The following is a 17,009-nucleotide window of genomic DNA, read 5'->3' on the forward strand; positions in this document are numbered from 1 at the left end:
CTAGACTTTGCTTTTTATAGATGGGAATGGAGGCCATAAAGCATGAGCCCCTGGTGCACAAGCCAAGAACTATTGCAAGGAATTCCTTCTAGTGGAATATTCCAGACAAGCTTCTTCTTGACAAGGACACTTGCGTATGTAGCCATCTCTGTCAGTGAGCTGTGGCCAGATCCTGCAGACAAACCCTCCAAATCAATGGGTTTCATGTCAAGGTTACCTGAACTCTTCTCACGAAAGCTTCCACCTCTTCTTTGGGGAGGTAGGAGGTGTGGTGTGGGCATCTGTGTGGAGGTCAGAGGGCAACCTAGGGCTTTGGTGGGGTGTGGGCATCTTCTTGGGGGTCAGAGGGCAACCTAGCGCTTTGGTGGGGTGTGGGCATCTGTGTAGGGGTCAGAGGGGCAACCTCAGGCATCAGTTCTTGTAATCTACTTTGTGACAGTGTGTCTTGCTCACTGCTTCTTATATTAGGGTGGCTGATATCTGTGGGTTGAAAGCCAGACTGGTCTACATAGTGAGATCCAGGCCAGCCAGAACTATATATAGTGTGTGAAGCCCTGCCACACACACATGCACGCGCGCGCGCACACACACACACACACACACACACAGCCTCTAGTACAGTGTCCCGTGGAAGCTCAGTATCCTGTGTGTATATGTATATTTTATCCCAGTTAGTCCTGTTACCTTAAGTCTGTGTTATTTCTTGTTATGGTTTGATTATGTAATGCTCAGCATGAGCTGGTGTGCTATACACTTGGCCTTTTGGTGGCATTTTGGGAGGTGATAGGCCTAGCCAGATGCTAGCTTGGGATGTATTCCAGAGGGTATGTTGTCCTTGTTTCTACTCCTCCCTTCCTTTCTACCTCCCTTCCTTCCTCCCTCCGTCCTATTTCCCTCCCTCCATACCTTCATACTTCCCTTCTTCACCCTCTGTCTCAGAGAGACAGCCTCGGAGTAAAGTGCTCTCTTCTTTAGCATGCTCCTGTGGTCAGGCTGTCCTGCCTATGTCCATGGGTCCAAGCAGTTATAGATTAAATCCTCTGAACCCATGAGCCAAAAGTAATTCCTCCTTCTTTAAGTTGCCTCTGTGAAGCATTTTTGTCACAGTTGTAAGAAAGGGAATTAGCATACGGATGTCCCTTGCAGAGAACCTAGGCATCCTAAAGTCAAGCTGTACCCCTCCGCCACCACCACTTGGACCAGTAGCTATTGGACTGCATTTGTTTAGCCAGGCTCGTAAGCATCAAGAACTGCCATGATCATCACTATAGTGATCAATGGGCACCGCAGACACAGCCATGCAGTCTGGGTGCCCGAGGTAACTGCAGTAGTTATGACAGAAACTCAACCCCTGGTATCCACTGATGACCATAAACCATTGTCTTAGAGTTTCTAATGCTGCGATGAAACCCCACGGCCGAAGCACTTGGGGAGGAAAGGGTTTATTTGGCTTATGCTTCCACATCACTGTTTCTCATTGAAGGAAGTCAGGACAGGAACTCAAACAGGGAAGGAACCTGGAAACAGGAGCTGATGCAGAGGCCATGGAGGGGTGCTGCTTACTGGCTTGCTTCCCATTGCTTTCTCAGTCTGCTTTCTTACAGAACCCAGAACCCAGGACGGCCAGTCCACAATGGGCTGGACTACTCACAGATCACTAATTAGGAAGATGCCCTACAGGCTTGCCTACAGCCTGACCTTAGGGAGGTATTTTCTTAGTCGAGGCTTCCTTCTCTCAGATGACTCCAGCTTGGGTCAAGTTGACAAAAGACTAGTCAGCAAAACCATATAAACTTAATTTTTCCCACATTGTAATAATAATCTTTCTCACCAGCTGTTTTTCCATTGTTGTCTCAAATTTTACTTGCTCCCAGATCCATCTTCAGCTTTCCTCTTTCCTTTATTCCCTTCTCTTTTTTTTTTTCCTCTGTTTTCCATCTCCATTTTAGACAACGATTTTCAGTGCTGGGATCACAGGTGTGCACCTCTGTGTTCCGCTCGCCATCCTTTCTTACAAACCCCACCCTTTAGAAACAAAACCATAAGTCCATCCCAGGTCTGTGTGCCAGCCTTGCCCGCCAGTCTGGCCCTTGCCTGCATCCTTATCTCGCTTCCTTAGATATCGGGTGCCTGTTGTAGCGTAGTTGGAGCTCCGCACCTAACAACGGAGCCTCGCCAGGGACTTGGTGCGCAGGCGCACACTCTGCCTCCTACTTTCATCTTCTCTCTGGATCTCGGTTTTGGGGAATGCCGGCCAAAGTCTGCTCCTAACATGACTACTTACAGCCTCCACTTTCTTGGGGACTGGGGCTGGTTTTCCCGCAGAGCTGTTCATACCGTCTGTGTTATTTCTGGATGAGGGTCATCTCTGACCTTGCAGAGTGGGTCTTATGTCTCTCTGCATCTCCACTTCAAAGCGTTGGACTCACAGTCCCCTCTTGCTGTTTTCCCTGAACACCCCTCATCTCCCTGACCCTGTCCCGGGGCGCGGGGGGACGGTCTGTCCACAGGGAGGGTGACCCATCCACCGCGAGGGGGAGAACATTAAAGAGGACAGACTTGCATGTGCCCCTGCAGACTGCTAAGCAGCTGAGTAAACTCCCTGTCACTTACTGTTTCCACGTGGGAACGATGACAATAGCTCTCCCTTCTAGCTCCAAGCTGCCTTGGAAGGGAGAAGCCTATTTCCCATCTAAGAAATCTAAGATTCTGAACTCAGATGGTGCACTGGCCTCAAAAAACTCTGATGGTTGATAAGTCAACTTTATTCATTTATCACAGGATGTCTTGGGAAATAATCTCAAAAGATTTTTTTCTTTTTGGTCATTTTGTCATTATGAAAAACTTTCTGAATCGGCGCTGAGCTAAATTCTCATGCTCATTTGTGCTTTCATCTTGGCTACATGATCCTTACCGTAACCTCATGTCTGAGACTCAGTTTCCCAGCTGAGAAGGGAGATATTGGTACTCTAGCAGTGATAGTTATTGTAACAGCTTAGTAAAGCAAGCTAGAAGAGAATACGTTGTGAATGTACGTGATTAGAATTTGATGCTTATTTTAAAGTAGTGAAGGTTGAGCATCCTTTGTGTAAACTGCATGGGACTAGAAGGGTTTCTGGTAACTGAGGATAATTTTTATATATATAATGAAATATTTGGGGGAATGTTTGCTAAGTTGAAATGCAGAATTCACTTTGACTTACATATATCTTATACACATAGCCTGATGATATTTGCAGAGATTTGATGTGAGACTTAATCTTTATATAATTTTTATATATTATTTGGGTCCTGATTTAATCTACTCTTATGCCTATTGTTCCCTACCTCCTACTTTTTAGAGTTCACTAGCCATAATTAAGTTCTTAATAGCATCATAAATAAAACAATGCCATAATAAAAGGAAACTAAATATTCAGACAAATGAAATAACATTTGCAATTTACCCTAATTTCCCAGAAATCTTTGGTCTTGGTGAATTTAAGGAGGGCCTGATAGCTCATGTCCTGGGTCTTTCCTAATTAAGTTGTATCTGTATTCTATACGGTGTCATTTAGGGCGGAGCTGTGGCTGGTCATATAAATGGGCATGATCTGACTTCAGCCTCCTTTAATGACAAGACGCAGTAGGAACGCGCCACAGGACAGCAGGTGACGCGCTGTGCCGTTTGTTCTGTCTTTCTCTCAGGGACTCTGACCTATTTTTGTTGGACACCCGTGCGGTGTGGGCCTCGGAAGAAGGCTGGCTGGAATTTGACATCACAGCAACTAGCAATCTGTGGGTGGTGACTCCACAGCACAACATGGGACTCCAGCTGAGTGTGGTGACTCAGGATGGTGAGTTGTGACTTGCATGCTGCCAGCGTCTGCCCGCAGCCGTTTTCATTCATTTCCGCTGCAGCAGCTGCGGCGGAGCCATTGTTTGGAGTCCAGCCCTTGGCGCCGGGATGACCTGGTTTTCTCTTTTCTCACAACCATATCGAAAAGCAAGACCTTTTTTCTAGCAAGGACTTAGAAGCAGGCTCAGGTCCTTTCCCCTACTGTTCCCCTTTCCCATGTCTCCCCCACCCCACCCTACCACCGCAGCTGCAGAAAACAATGAGAAGGATAGCCAGGTTGAGTCGGGTGGGAGAATTGCACCCAGAAACTTGGTGCATACAGCTCGGCGAGAGAGCATTTGTCTAGCATGTGTGAGTCCCTGGGTTCTACCCAGCACCAAAAGATAGAACTGGAAGGAACGAGAGGAGGAAGGAGAGCTTGGAAAGTCATTAGAATCTTGACTGTCCCGTGAGGAAACTTCCCCTCCTGCCTGGCCCCCTGCTTCAGTTGTCGTTCCATTGGTGGGGAGAAATAGAGCCAGAGAGGAAGTAATGAATACTGACAAATAAAAGGACCAGAAACGAGAGCACGCACTCCATTGGTTGATTCCGTACTCTGGGAGGCCATTTTGAGTCTTCCATCTAAAGGGACCCAGCTAGGGTGGGAGACTGTGTGGGGCCTTGTCCACGTTTCCCACTCTTTACTACTTTACTAGCCCACGGAAGCCTAGGAAGAGCCGCCTCATTGTGTAGCTTTGAGACGAAGGTTCTGTGGAGTAAAGAGGGGTGGGCTTTGGTTTGCATTAAAGGACTCCACGTCAACCCCCGCGCGGCGGGCCTGGTGGGCAGAGACGGCCCTTACGACAAGCAGCCCTTCATGGTGGCCTTCTTCAAGGTGAGCGAGGTCCACGTGCGCACCACCCGGTCAGTCTCCGGTCGGCGTCGGCAGCAGAGTCGCAACCGTTCCACCCAGTCACAGGACGTGTCCCGGGGCTCCAGTGCTTCAGGTGAGTGTGGACAGAGGCTTGGTGCCCATTAGGACAAAAGTACCTGTGGCCCCAGGTGTGGGACGGCTTCTGCTCAGCAAATACAGTGGCAACGGTGGTAATTTCCCGGCCACAGATACCTATATGGGATCCTAGGCCCCTCAGCACAGAGCGCTATTATCCGAAGACTAGAGTTGCAGGCATCCACATTGCCTCTTGGTTCCAATAAGCATCTTTCTGTTGTATGGGATGACTGTAACTCTTTTTATTCCCTTCCTACAAAAATCATGGGAACACTCCAATTATTTTAATTTTTAGATTTGTTTTATTTAATTCATAAATGTGTTGCCTGTATGTGTGTGTCACGTGTGTCTGGTGCCCATGAAGGACAGGTGATGTGCCAGGTCCCCTGGAACTAGTTAGAGATGGTTGTGAGCCGCTGTGTGGATGCTGGGAACAAAACCCAGGTCTTCTGCTTGAGGCCAGAGAGGTTTCAGATGTTTCTTTTTTTCAGATTTGGAGATTTCTTGGGGATAAGACCTATGTCTGATGGCAAAGTTAATTTATATCCCTATTCCCCTTATGTGCATATAATGTATGTTAATTTTATACAGTATCTTCAGTGCGCTTTGGTTTGAGTACCACCCATCAGCCTGTGCTTTTCAGACTTGGAGTGCTCAATTTCCATGAAGTGTTATGCATTCATGCTCTATAGGGCTGTAGAGATGACTTAGAGGTTAAGATCACTGACTGCTTAATTGACCAGGGTTCAATTCCCAGCACCCACATGCCAGCACACAACTGTCTGTAACTTCAGTTCCAGGGGACCTGACACTCATGGCAAAATGCCAATGCACACAAAACAAAACAAAATCAGCAACAAAAACCAACACCCCAAACCATTCATTCTCTATCAACATCACCAGAACTCTTGGCTGGGAGCAATAGTCCACTCAGAGCCTCTAACAGGGATTTTATTGGCTCACTTGACTGGGAAATTTAGGGTTTCTTGTTTCAGTTTTGTTGGACTGTTGGAAACTGATGGTACTAGAAAGTTCTATTTCTTGTTGGTGGAATCTTCAGAAAGATGGTCAGTGTACGGTAAGGTTTCTCAGAGTCTCAGGGTGACCTTGGCAACCTCATCTTTAGATAAAGAGTTCTCTCCCTTGCTGAGTTCAGCAAGAAGCCAGGCCTTGATGCTCATTGGGCTGGCTTGTACCGTGTGCCCCACCCTGATCACCTTGCTGCCTAGGAAGAACTCTGATTGGCCAAGCCTGCAGCAGGTACTCAGTTCTATTCTGGACCAGCAAATCCAAAGGGCAAGAGAGAGGAAACGGTCCTCAGTGTTTGAGGGTTAATTCCAACTCTCAGAAGTCTTCTCTAGCACTGGGAGGAATGGGAAATGGAAGCTCCTAGAAGCAAGTGCATAGCAGTCAAATGGTACTGAGTTCGAATCCCAACATTGTTCATGCTCAGAGCAAGGGCTCCTGTCCTGGATTCCCTGGGTTATTGAACTGCCCAGAAAACAAGTGTGACATTGAGTATTGGCAGTGAGACTTTCTGTCAGAATTTTCTCTTTTTCTTTCTTGCAACCTTGTGACTTTGGAGAAACCTGCCCAGTGGGCCTGCGCTTCAGTTCAGCCCTCTGTCAGTGAGGGTGCGGGATACCTCACAGCGTTAGGGTCTGGTGAAATGCAGTCACACGGCACATAATCACCTTCAAAGATGACTTACAGCCACTTGTATGAAGTACGTGCTTAGAACGCATGCTGGGATCCCAAGGAAGTAAAACAGTTCTAGAGGCTGTGTTTATTTTCACGGCAGCTACGGCAGCTGCCATTCTTGGTTCCCAGGAAGAACGAATGCAGCTTATTAAAGCACCTCACTTTTCCTTGAGAGGAAGTGTCCCCTAGATTTTAGGCTGTGATGTACTAAACCTTCTTTTATGCCAGTGATTTGGAGGTGACCCCTCAGTGGCCACCACCCAGGATGCTGTGACATTTTGCCTCTCCTCGTTAAGGTGTTTCTTGTAAGCACTGCACAGCGTGGGTGTTCCTGTATTTCTTTACCACTAGAAGCAGTCAGGGTTGAGGCTTTCAAAGAAAGAAGAAATAAAAAGGAATGCTTGCTTTGCTTTATTCCCCTGGGAGGCAGACTGCTGAATTGAATTAATGGTCTACATTCTCCTCTGGGGCCTGATGATGAAGTCAGCCAGTGGTAGGGTTCATCTGGGAACTGTGGCCAGTTTGGTTACTAGGACCTCAGACTGGAGGCGACCCTGGCAGTGCTGATTGCTTTTGAAAATGATAATTTCCCATGATTGACTCAACACTCACCCTGCCCGCCTCGCACACAGGCCAGTTGCTTTTAATTAGGAAAATGTGTTGTCTCTGATTTGGGCTTCAGCAAAGTCATCCCGTTCCTTTTCCCCAAGTCCCTTTCAACTTTTTCTTTCAAGCTGATGAGTTAAAATTAATTATGGATATTAATTAGTGGCCTAATTTGCAATACGGTCCAAGGGTTCCTGTTGCCCCTCCGCCTCCCTACTCCACTTTCCAACCCAGTCCTCCAAGTCTGCTGTGTTCCTTCAGTAGTTCAGGGCAGAGGGGCCCAGGCTAAGTCCCTCTGTTCTCATGTATTTAGAACCCTCAACAAAGCAAGCGCCGAGATGACGGGGCCTGTCATCTCTGTCTTCTCTGAACCTCCAGGGAACTGAGAAGGGACTTGAATTCAGCCCCTCAGAGCTCTGCTTTATGCACTTGGCTCTTTTTTCTATTAATGGAAGTGGGTGTGCAGAGGGAGAGATTTCTACCTAAGAATGGATTTCTAGGGCTGGAGATGCAGTTCAGCGGGTAGAGTACCTGCCTAGCATGCACAAGGCCCTGGGTTTGACCCCTATACTGTGTTAACTGGGTGTGGCAGTGCATGCCCATAATCCTAGCACTTGGGAGGTGGTGGCAGGAGGATCAGAAGTTCAATGTCATCCTTGCCTACAGAGCGCTGGTGGCCAAAATTCTTGGATATAGTATAAAACTGTCTCAAAGTAAATACATAAAAACCCTAAAGCCAACTAACAAACTAACTCAACAGCAACAAACCACAGGGGAAACCAAGGAAGAAAAGAAGGAAGATGTTCAGAAATCTGGCCTGTGCTTGGAGAATGGGCATAATGTCTTTCTAGGCTTCCCTTCCAGGCTGTTGAAGGGCCAGAGGTTGTGGGACAAACTAGTTTGTCTTCAAGAAAAGAGGCCATCTACAGTGTGACTTCACCCACTCACCCCTCCCCCCCCCCCGCCCTGAACTCCTCTCAGGAGATTGAAGGGAGAGATTCCTGTTCTTTGGCTGCCCACTTCTTCCATGGTACACTCCAAGGGCACTGACCCTTCTTCCCAAAGAAGCCCTGCATAGAAGAAGCCCACCAGGGACATCTCGCACCTGAGTAAAGATGCCAGCCTCATTCATCAAACCACCTGTCATCAGGCTGAAACATGACAAGCAGCTGTTTTAGCAACCGAGCAGCAGACTCCTGAGACAGCCGGGCCTGCCCACCACAAGGAAGGGGCCACGAGCCCGCCTGCTGCCTCCTGGCCCCTGAAGCCCGCCCCAACCTGTTCTTCCCATTTGTACTTGACTTCAGGCTGGACCCTGCAGACACGTGCACCGGACAGTGGGTCGGAGGGAAGTCTCCCTGCATGGTGCCCACGTGCCTACGCCTCCCTACAGCTGTCCTCTCCATAGGAATGGTGGACGTTGGCTGAGTTGCACTGTTCTCATGGGCTTGCATGGCCTCAGGACGTGTCTTTATTGTTTTTACACCTGTTTGACAGTGCTGGGCCAAGTTGCTCTGTGTAGCCCAGGAGGGATCCTTATGAATCTGGCGATTGTTTCCCAGCCCCAGGTCTTGCCAGTCTGGTGTGCTCTGAGCCGCGCCCCTGGGTCCTTGGCCTGCAGTCCCAAGTCTCTGCCGGCTGCCGGTCTCTCCTCTTCTGTAATGTTTCTCTTGGCCTCCGCTGTTCTGCCTTGTGGGGGACTGCGGTGCCCCTTGCCCAGTCCATTGCGAGGTCAACGCGTGGAAGGATGATGTCCTTTGGCAATTCTTGGTTCTGCAGCAGCTACTTCTTCAGAGCCCTCCATGACACATCTGGGGAGGAGAGGAACATTGATGTCATCTCACGTCGTCTCGTGAGTCTGATGCTGTGACTTTGAACTGGTCTTTGTTTTATCGTCACTGGAATTTTACTGTCGCTTTTTTCTTTTTTGCAAGGGAGGGGGTTTCCCCTTTGGTGGCTCTGGGCTTGGGAACCAGGACCTTGTGCCTGCTGGGTGACGGCTTTGCCACTGGGCTATAGTTCAGTCTTTGCTATCACTGCTCTCAGATAATGGGAGATTTTGTTGTTGCTGTTTCTGCCTATGACATAGCAAGTCCTCGGGACTGAGCATCCTGGGGCACGGGTCTGTCATTGCTCTGTTGCTGCTTGGGACGAAATCCTCTTTCCGTTTCCTTTCCCACCCACCTGAGCGTACATCTAAGACCTCTCGGGAAAGCATGAGCATCCAACAGCTCCAGGTGCTGTTGACCTTGTGGGCGGTGCGTGTCTCCAGCCCCTTACATTCCCCACCAGCATTCGTTTGGTCTCCTGCCAGCACAAGAGAAGTAACTAGAATGAATGTCTCAGAAAACATGTCTTCAATGACGTCATTATGATGTGCAATCTTTGCTGGAGAGTTCAGGGGCCCTGAGTCACAGATTGGGACTCACATCTTATAGTGTTCCTGGTACTTCATTTCTGGCTCCCATGGGCTGAGGATGCTGAAGTTGAGGGAATTAATTTATCATGAGCATCATGGTTCAGAAGAAGCCAGGGCCCGGGCCTGAAAATGCCAACATTTTGATTTTTCAAAGGAAGGTGGGGGTTTTACTTTGTCATTTGAGCTTAAGTTAGAGTTTTAGAGCCTGACCTTGGCTTCTAGATGCTTCAGCTAAGAAAGATGTTTGTTCAGAGTGCGCTAAATGTGGGCTAGTGACTCAAGAGTTGGAATCATTTCAAAGCCCAGCTTTATCATGCTTGGGTTTTGCTATTAAATCTCTTTAGGATAATAGTTATCAGGGGAACAATAGACAGGAAGACCCCTTCTGCCTCCTCCCTAGGCCTCCCCTTCTGCCTCCCCCCTAGGTCTCCCTCTGTGATGGTCAGCAATTGGATAAGGCAGGTCCAGGCCAAGCATCCCCAATATGAAAATTCCAAAATTGAAACACTTCATCTAACACCATTTGAGCATCCTGTCCATGTTCAAAAAGTTTCACATGTTAGGGGGCTTTTGTATCAAAGAAGATCAGCTTAGGAAAGGCGATGCAAGTATTCCAAAATCTGAAACACTTGTGGTCAGGTCCTGAGCATTTTGATTCTCCATCTTAATAAAGCAGAATAGGCAGGCGTAAGATGCCCAGTAAGTTATAGTAATGACCAGCCATGGGAGGGTCCAGGGAGTTAGGAGACACCTTAGTCCAGGAAGTGACAGATGGAAAGGAAGTCGCAGCCAGTTCATGAACTCTCGGTGTTAAAGGGAAATCGTGTCTGTTTTAAGGCATGTAGCCGAGAGGAGACCAGTGTCATATACTGATGAAGTGGCACGTGTGTAGCCTTGAAATCCTTGAACTGCACTGGACTGGGGCCTTCCTGTGGCTCTAGTACTGATGTACCAACATAGAAGAAATCTAGACAGAAAGCCAAGCCCTTCTGCAGCCTCTTAAGAAGTTTCCGAAACCCGAACTCTGAATCCTAGTGACTCCCCTGCCCTTGCCTGATGTGCCAACACAAGGAGCTGGCACCTTCTGCACCCCCCTCAATGGCACGTTGTTCCACGGGTGGAGTGAGTGGGAGCCAGAGACATTCCATTGGATAAGAGGGGGCGTAGAAGCCCAGAGATAAGGCAAGGACAGCTAAGCCCCTGAAAAGAGGAGTCATTGTAGGAGCCACTGTTTTGCTTTTTCCTTGCCATTTGAGGAGAAAGGGGGGATAGGAGTGGGTATGTCCTCTTTGAAAGGAGGAGGAGAAAGAGGAAGAAAGGAAGGAGGGAGGGGGATAGGGAGAGGGAGAGAGAAAGAGAGAGAGGAAGAAGAAGAAGAAGAAGAAGAAGAAGAAGAAGAAGAAGAAGAAGAAGAAGAAGAAGAAGAAGAAGAAGAAGAAGAAGAAGAAGAAGAAGAAGAAGAAAGAAGAAGAAGAAAACTGGGAAGTCAAGCCATCAGGGATGGCAGCAAGTGCCTTTACCTGCTGAGCCATCTCACTGGCCCTGCCCTCCTGTCTCAGAGCCGAGAACTATATGGGGTGACTGAGGGCCAGGGTTTGCTTGCCATGTTAAGCTTATAGCAGTCAGCCCTTCTTGGAGGTGTATCTTGAGGCTGGTACCAAGTGTTCATGTCAGCGTGTCCCTGGGTTGCCTGGCATCCTGGAGGCCAAAGACAGTTGTGGGCTCTATTTGGAGCAAAGGTGTCCCTGCCTCTGATCCTTCCCAGACAGCACCTGTGGCTCCTGTGTGCTCAGACTTGCCTGGACAGTGTGTCACTTGTTCCTGATGGTTCTGACCTGGGGTCTGGATGGAGCACTAGTGGCTTTTAGGTGGCAATGCTGGTGATTCCTCAGATTGGTGCATGGGCTGCCCATGAGTCAGACACTGTGTCCATGGGCCCTATCATTGGCCTTGGGGCTAGAGAAGTTTGTGTTTTCATGGTTTTGTTTTTGCCTCTAATCTGTACCTTCTCCTTCCTCTGCCCCCACTTGGACAAAGCTGCAGTCTCTTCTTTTCTCCCATTTAAATGGGTATGTTCTTACGAAATTTTAGCTGCATATTCTTTATTTTTTTTTAAACCTGGCCTTCCTCAGACCCCTCTTCTAAACAGATATCAATGGTGGTGTGTGTAAGAGGATTTTTTTTCTGCCTGTCAATCTATAAAAACAAAACACACCAAAAACTGGGTCAGCATTGTTCCACGTGGAACCCAGGGCACCGAACCCTGAGCTACAGAAACAAGTATTCCAAAGGTCAGTGACCTTCACAAATATTTATACACTCTTTGCCAGCGCTCACCATGGAACTATAAGGAAACACAAGCTTGGCCTGAGAATATCTGTAGGAAAGGAAACAGGAGGATTGAATTCCTGCCTTTCCTCTCTCTGGCCCCAGTCCTTAATAACAAAAACGTCAATGTCTGGCTCTAAAAGAAATAGCTTCTCTTTCCAGAAAGTTCTCTGTGCTGAGCACTGAGGGAGTCAGTCCAGGCGTGTTCGCAGACAGCTGGGACGGCTGGGAAGTGGACAGAGTTCTTGGGTTACATGATGTTAGGCCTGCTGCAGAGTGGAAGCTAGGAATCCAGGGGTGAAGGAGTTGTCCCTGTGTTCTCACCCTAGTTCTCACATGCTGACCAACCAGGTGACCTTTAGTTCACTTCTAACATGAGCCAGCTCATTAGAGTAAGGTCCCCAGAAGGAATGCCATTTCCTATCAGACACTAACTATCCTGACGTCTCCACGCCACCCGTGTTTGTGTCTGGTTTTCCTACAGGTCGAGGCACTTCTGTGCCCACTCCTTCATATTTGTTTTCTCCAGAACACTGTCTTTATGATTACCATTTTGTTATAAACTCAGGAATAGCCAAATCGGAGATCCAGAAGAAGGTGGAATGGGGCCTGGGGTCCTGGAGTTTCTGTCCTCTCTCCAGGTGCACAGCTCTCTCACAGGATCGGAATATACTCATCTGGGAATGTTGCCGTGCCTCATGGTCCAGGATTTCTATGTGGTGGCTCAGTCCATTTTGTGTTGCTATAACCAAGTATCTGAGACTGGGTACTTGACAAGAAAAAGCTTATTTTTAGCTCATGGTTTGGAAGCTGAAAGGTTTGGCCAGGTACATGTGATAAAGACCTCATGAAGTGTCACAAGATAGAAGATAGGATCTAAGGACAGAAAATGATATACAGAAGACAGTAAACATGGGGTACTGGCAGAGGTTTCTGTCCTGCCTGGTCTGGCAATAAACACACAGAAACTATATTATTTGCAGTACTGTTTGGCCAATAGCTTAAGCATATTGCTAGCAAACTCTTACATCTTAAATTAACCCATTTCTATTATTTCATATTTTACCATGAGGCTCATGCCATTTCTATTATTTTATATTTTACCACAAGGCTCGCGACCTACCAGCAAGGTTCCAGCTAGCAGCTCATGTCTTTCTCCTCTAGCGGCTCCATAGCTTCTCACTGACTCTGCCTTCTTTCTCCCAGCATTCAGTTTAGTTTTCTCGTCTAGCTCTGTTCTATCACAGGCCAAAGCAGTTTCTTTATTCATTAACCAATAAAAGCAACACATATACGGAAGGACTTCCCACATGAGTGGGGTATCCTTGTTTATAGGAATCTACTGTCAAGGTAACTGATCTATTCACTAGAAAGGCATGTAGCACCTTATGAGGTGGTGCCTCATGATATCATCACCTCCTGTGAGGCCCACTTTTGTTCTACCCTCATACCTTATCTGTCTTCCAAGTCTCCCTATAGATAGTCATATTTTCCTACCATTTACTTTTATGTTATATTTGAAGGTCTCTTGAAATGAATAGTAATTCTTCACTCGTCTTCCATTCTATTTCCAATGTTTATCGTTTTTATATAGTCTGCTTGTTTCCTTTTTTTTTTTTGCGCCCACCTATCTTTTCCTATCTGCCCTGTTCTTTTGCCATAATGTTCTTGCTTTAGCATGTCCTGCCTTTCTATTATTTAAGCTTCCTTTGTAGCAACCTTATCTAGAGGTTACTCTGACCTGCAATCCCTGAAGTTATGTCTTCTCTCCTTTCCTCTCTTTTTCATTGATGGGTTGTTTTCAGCAGGAAAGGTGTGTCTATGTTCAGAATGAGAATCCTCCATGCCCTGAATAAAGAAATTCCCCTCCATAGTAGCTCTGAATTTGCTTCTCATGTGGACTTAAAACTACAGGTGAGGGAGGGGGGCTCTCCTGCAAAATCAGGTAGGCAGGGTGGGGGGCAGGGTAGAAATGAGTGGATTTTGTTGTTGTTGTTGTTTTTTTTCAAAACAGGGTTTGTCTGTGTAACAGCCTTAGCTGTCCTGGAACTCGCTCGCTCTGTAGACCAGAGTGACCTTGAACTCACAGAGATCCGCCTCCTCCGCCTCCCGAGTGCTGGAATTAAAGGCTGTGCCGCCACCGCCCAGCTGAGAATGAGTAGATTTAGAATCAGCAAATACTTGACCTACATCTCTCTTTCCAGGCCACTAGCCTCAGTTGATACTGTTTCTTTACAGAATTCTGAGTTCTGCATACTTCTGATTTGGGGTTCGTGTTAAAGTGTGAAATTCCAGTTCCAATACATCTGTTAGGGAACTCGTTGGTTCGCATGGCTGATGGACAAGCACAGGGGTGGTGTGCTGTGCTCCAGTCTCTAACTTTTCTTGGCCAGTTTAGAGGAAGACTCTTCCTCCCAAACTTCTTTTCCTCCTTTTCCTTTCTCTGCCCCTATACCTAGCAAACACACCTATGTGTCTTTTAAAACCAGAGCTCTGAACTGCCCCCCCCCAGACTCATCAGACCATTCCAGACTCACTTCGTACCTCCACATCATTGTTGGCACTGTGAGTCCTTCCTTTTTCCAGTGTTATCTCCCACCTCCAACCCATTCCAACAGAACTGCTCTGTCCCTCCCCCAGCCCCTCACCGTCCCTTCTGTAAGCTTCAGCAGTATTGACTCTGCATGACTCTTGACCATGCCGTCTGTATTCTGAGTTGGAGCTGGGCACCCAGAGCACCTTTCTCACACAGCCCTTTGAGTCTCCAAGGCAGAAGCCATACGTGATTCATCTGTGTCCCTGGCGTCAGGCAGGAGATGTGCATGTCACAGAGAAGCTGCTCCGATGGGCTGAAATGAATCAATGTGTCCCCGGCCTCCTGGTGAGGCTGGTTAAGCCAGGCCGGTGGCTCCTGGATTGCACAGGCGGCCCAGCAGATTGTTTCGGGGAAATGCTGGCTTTGGGATGGTTTAGGGTACCGAGAAAGGGCTCAGCACAGCGGTGAGACTGGAACCCATGAACAGGAGAGGGTGGCCTCCCAGTGTCACCCTTTCCCCCATTTGGGGGCCAGAAGCTGTCACCCAAGCTCCATGCCATGTCTGGATAGTCCACATGTGGAATGCAGTGACAGTTACCTGTTAATGACGGCCTTCTCTCAAATCCAGTGGAGATCGCCACACAGCCATCTGCAGACCTGCACAAGGCAGACTACGTGATGCACATCTGCTGTGGAAAGGTTGCCGTGAAATAACGGTGCCAAAGCAGACCCCACGACGGGCAAAGTGCGGCGTGTTCGAAAGCTCCCCTGGCTCAGTGCCAACTTCCTCTAGCGCTCGTCACATTCTTTCACAGACAAGGGGAATGTATTAAACACTTGAACCACTTTTATTTTGAAGCCAGATTAGAAAAAAAAAAGTCAAATGATTAATTCCCCCAGTGGCTCTAAATTTAAGCAGACAACTGGGAACGCAACCGAACTATTGGGGGGAACCACGTGTGTCAACAGGGGCCTGGCTCACGGTTGCCCTGAGCATCGCACAGTGCCTGCATGTATGAGAGGAAAAGCTCTCACGTCTGTTTTTAAGTGAAGGAATTAATGAGTACCTCTTTTTTTTTTATCTCCTCCAACAGACTACAACAGCAGTGAATTAAAAACAGCCTGCAAAAAGCATGAACTTTACGTGAGTTTCCAGGACCTGGGATGGCAGGTGAGTCCTCAGAATAAGGATGGGCCTCCATGGGTACCTTGTTCATACCTCACCCATGGCTGCCACTGTCAGCTTCTGGGAGGAGCTCTCAAATACTCAGGCTGCTGGAGTAAGGCGGGGCATGTATTTGGACATTTAAGCAACTTATACTTAGAAACAGGATTACAAAGAAAAAAAATCTGATTAATAATTTCCTCAGTAGCTCCAAATTGGCTCACCCAGTGGAAGATGTTTGGCTCATACCAAGTCCAGCTAAGTGTGCTGAGAAATGGGAGATAGGAGTTGTTCTCTATGTAGGTGGCGTTACTTTGACAGGGATCCTACAGACGATCCTTTGGGTCCAAGTAGACATGACAGATCCTGACCTACGATGTTTTAACTGACCATTTTTCAGCTATATGACGATGTAGGAGCAGTATGTGTTCTCTAGATATAGTGCCCTGAGTTTTGGAGGTTGAGTCCTTCTGGGCTGGAGTCTCATCGTTGGACATGACGGGTGGCAGCAGCTCTCAGTCAGCCCCACAGGGCACTGTGCCTAAGACACGGTGCTCGATATTTTAGGTGTATTATGGGCATTTAACGCTGGTGTTTTATTGAAATGTAACCCCCATCCTAAGTCAAGGAGCATTTAGTAAACCGAGTCTTTCTGTCCAACCACCCTGTCTCAAACAACTCAGAGGCTTATATTAATTACAAATGCTCAACCTATAGCTCAGGCTTGTTACCACCTAACTCTTACATTTAAATTAACCTATTTCTATTAATCTATGTATTGCCATATATCTCATGGCTTTACCCATCCTCCAGCATGCTTTGCTTCTTGGGCCACTGGCTGGCTTCTCTCCCAATTCCACCCTCCTTCCCATCATTCTCAGTTTGGCTTTCCCGCCTAACTTTCTACCCAAGTACCAGCCAGTCAGCTTTTTATTAACCAATGAGAGCAATACATATTCATAGTGTAGAAAGGATTCCTCCACGGCAGCATGTGTCCATCAAGCCAGCCACAAGCGCAATCCCAGACCTAACAGGTTTGCAGCAATTAAGTCACACGAGCCCATGGAAAGACCAAGGCTCTAGGGTCAGACCAACCAGGTTCTTACCTCAGCGTCACTAAATGTGAACTTGGGCAATTCCCAGACTTCCCTGCCTGTCCACATGCTGTGTGCACCATGATCAATGTCTTCTCTTGGGGTCACTGAGAGTGCAGATGATGTAGGGGTACCTGGTGATCTTTCACTTCCTTCCGTTTGCTTGATCTCAAGGACTGGATCATTGCACCCAAAGGCTATGCTGCCAACTACTGTGATGGAGAGTGTTCCTTCCCACTCAACGCACACATGAATGCCACCAACCACGCCATTGTACAGACCTTGGTGAGTGCCCCGACTTGGCAGTAAGTGGGATCGAATCCAGACCAGGTTA

General features: G+C 47.8%; 1 protein-coding gene across 1 annotated transcript in view; it reads left to right on the forward strand.

Annotated features, from left to right (window-relative positions):
* Bmp6 (bone morphogenetic protein 6) overlaps positions 1–17,009 on the forward strand; it is a 149,163-nt gene that overhangs the window by 130,951 nt on the left and 1,203 nt on the right. Inside the window, exons 3-6 of the mRNA XM_038332891.1 lie at positions 3,688–3,836; positions 4,627–4,824; positions 15,511–15,587; positions 16,850–16,960. Coding sequence (XP_038188819.1) covers positions 3,688–3,836; positions 4,627–4,824; positions 15,511–15,587; positions 16,850–16,960 — 535 coding nt within the window. The remainder of the gene's footprint in view (positions 1–3,687; positions 3,837–4,626; positions 4,825–15,510; positions 15,588–16,849; positions 16,961–17,009) is intronic.

This window comes from Arvicola amphibius, chromosome 6 (assembly GCF_903992535.2).
Source record: "Arvicola amphibius chromosome 6, mArvAmp1.2, whole genome shotgun sequence".
Classification (NCBI taxonomy): domain Eukaryota; kingdom Metazoa; phylum Chordata; class Mammalia; order Rodentia; family Cricetidae; genus Arvicola; species Arvicola amphibius.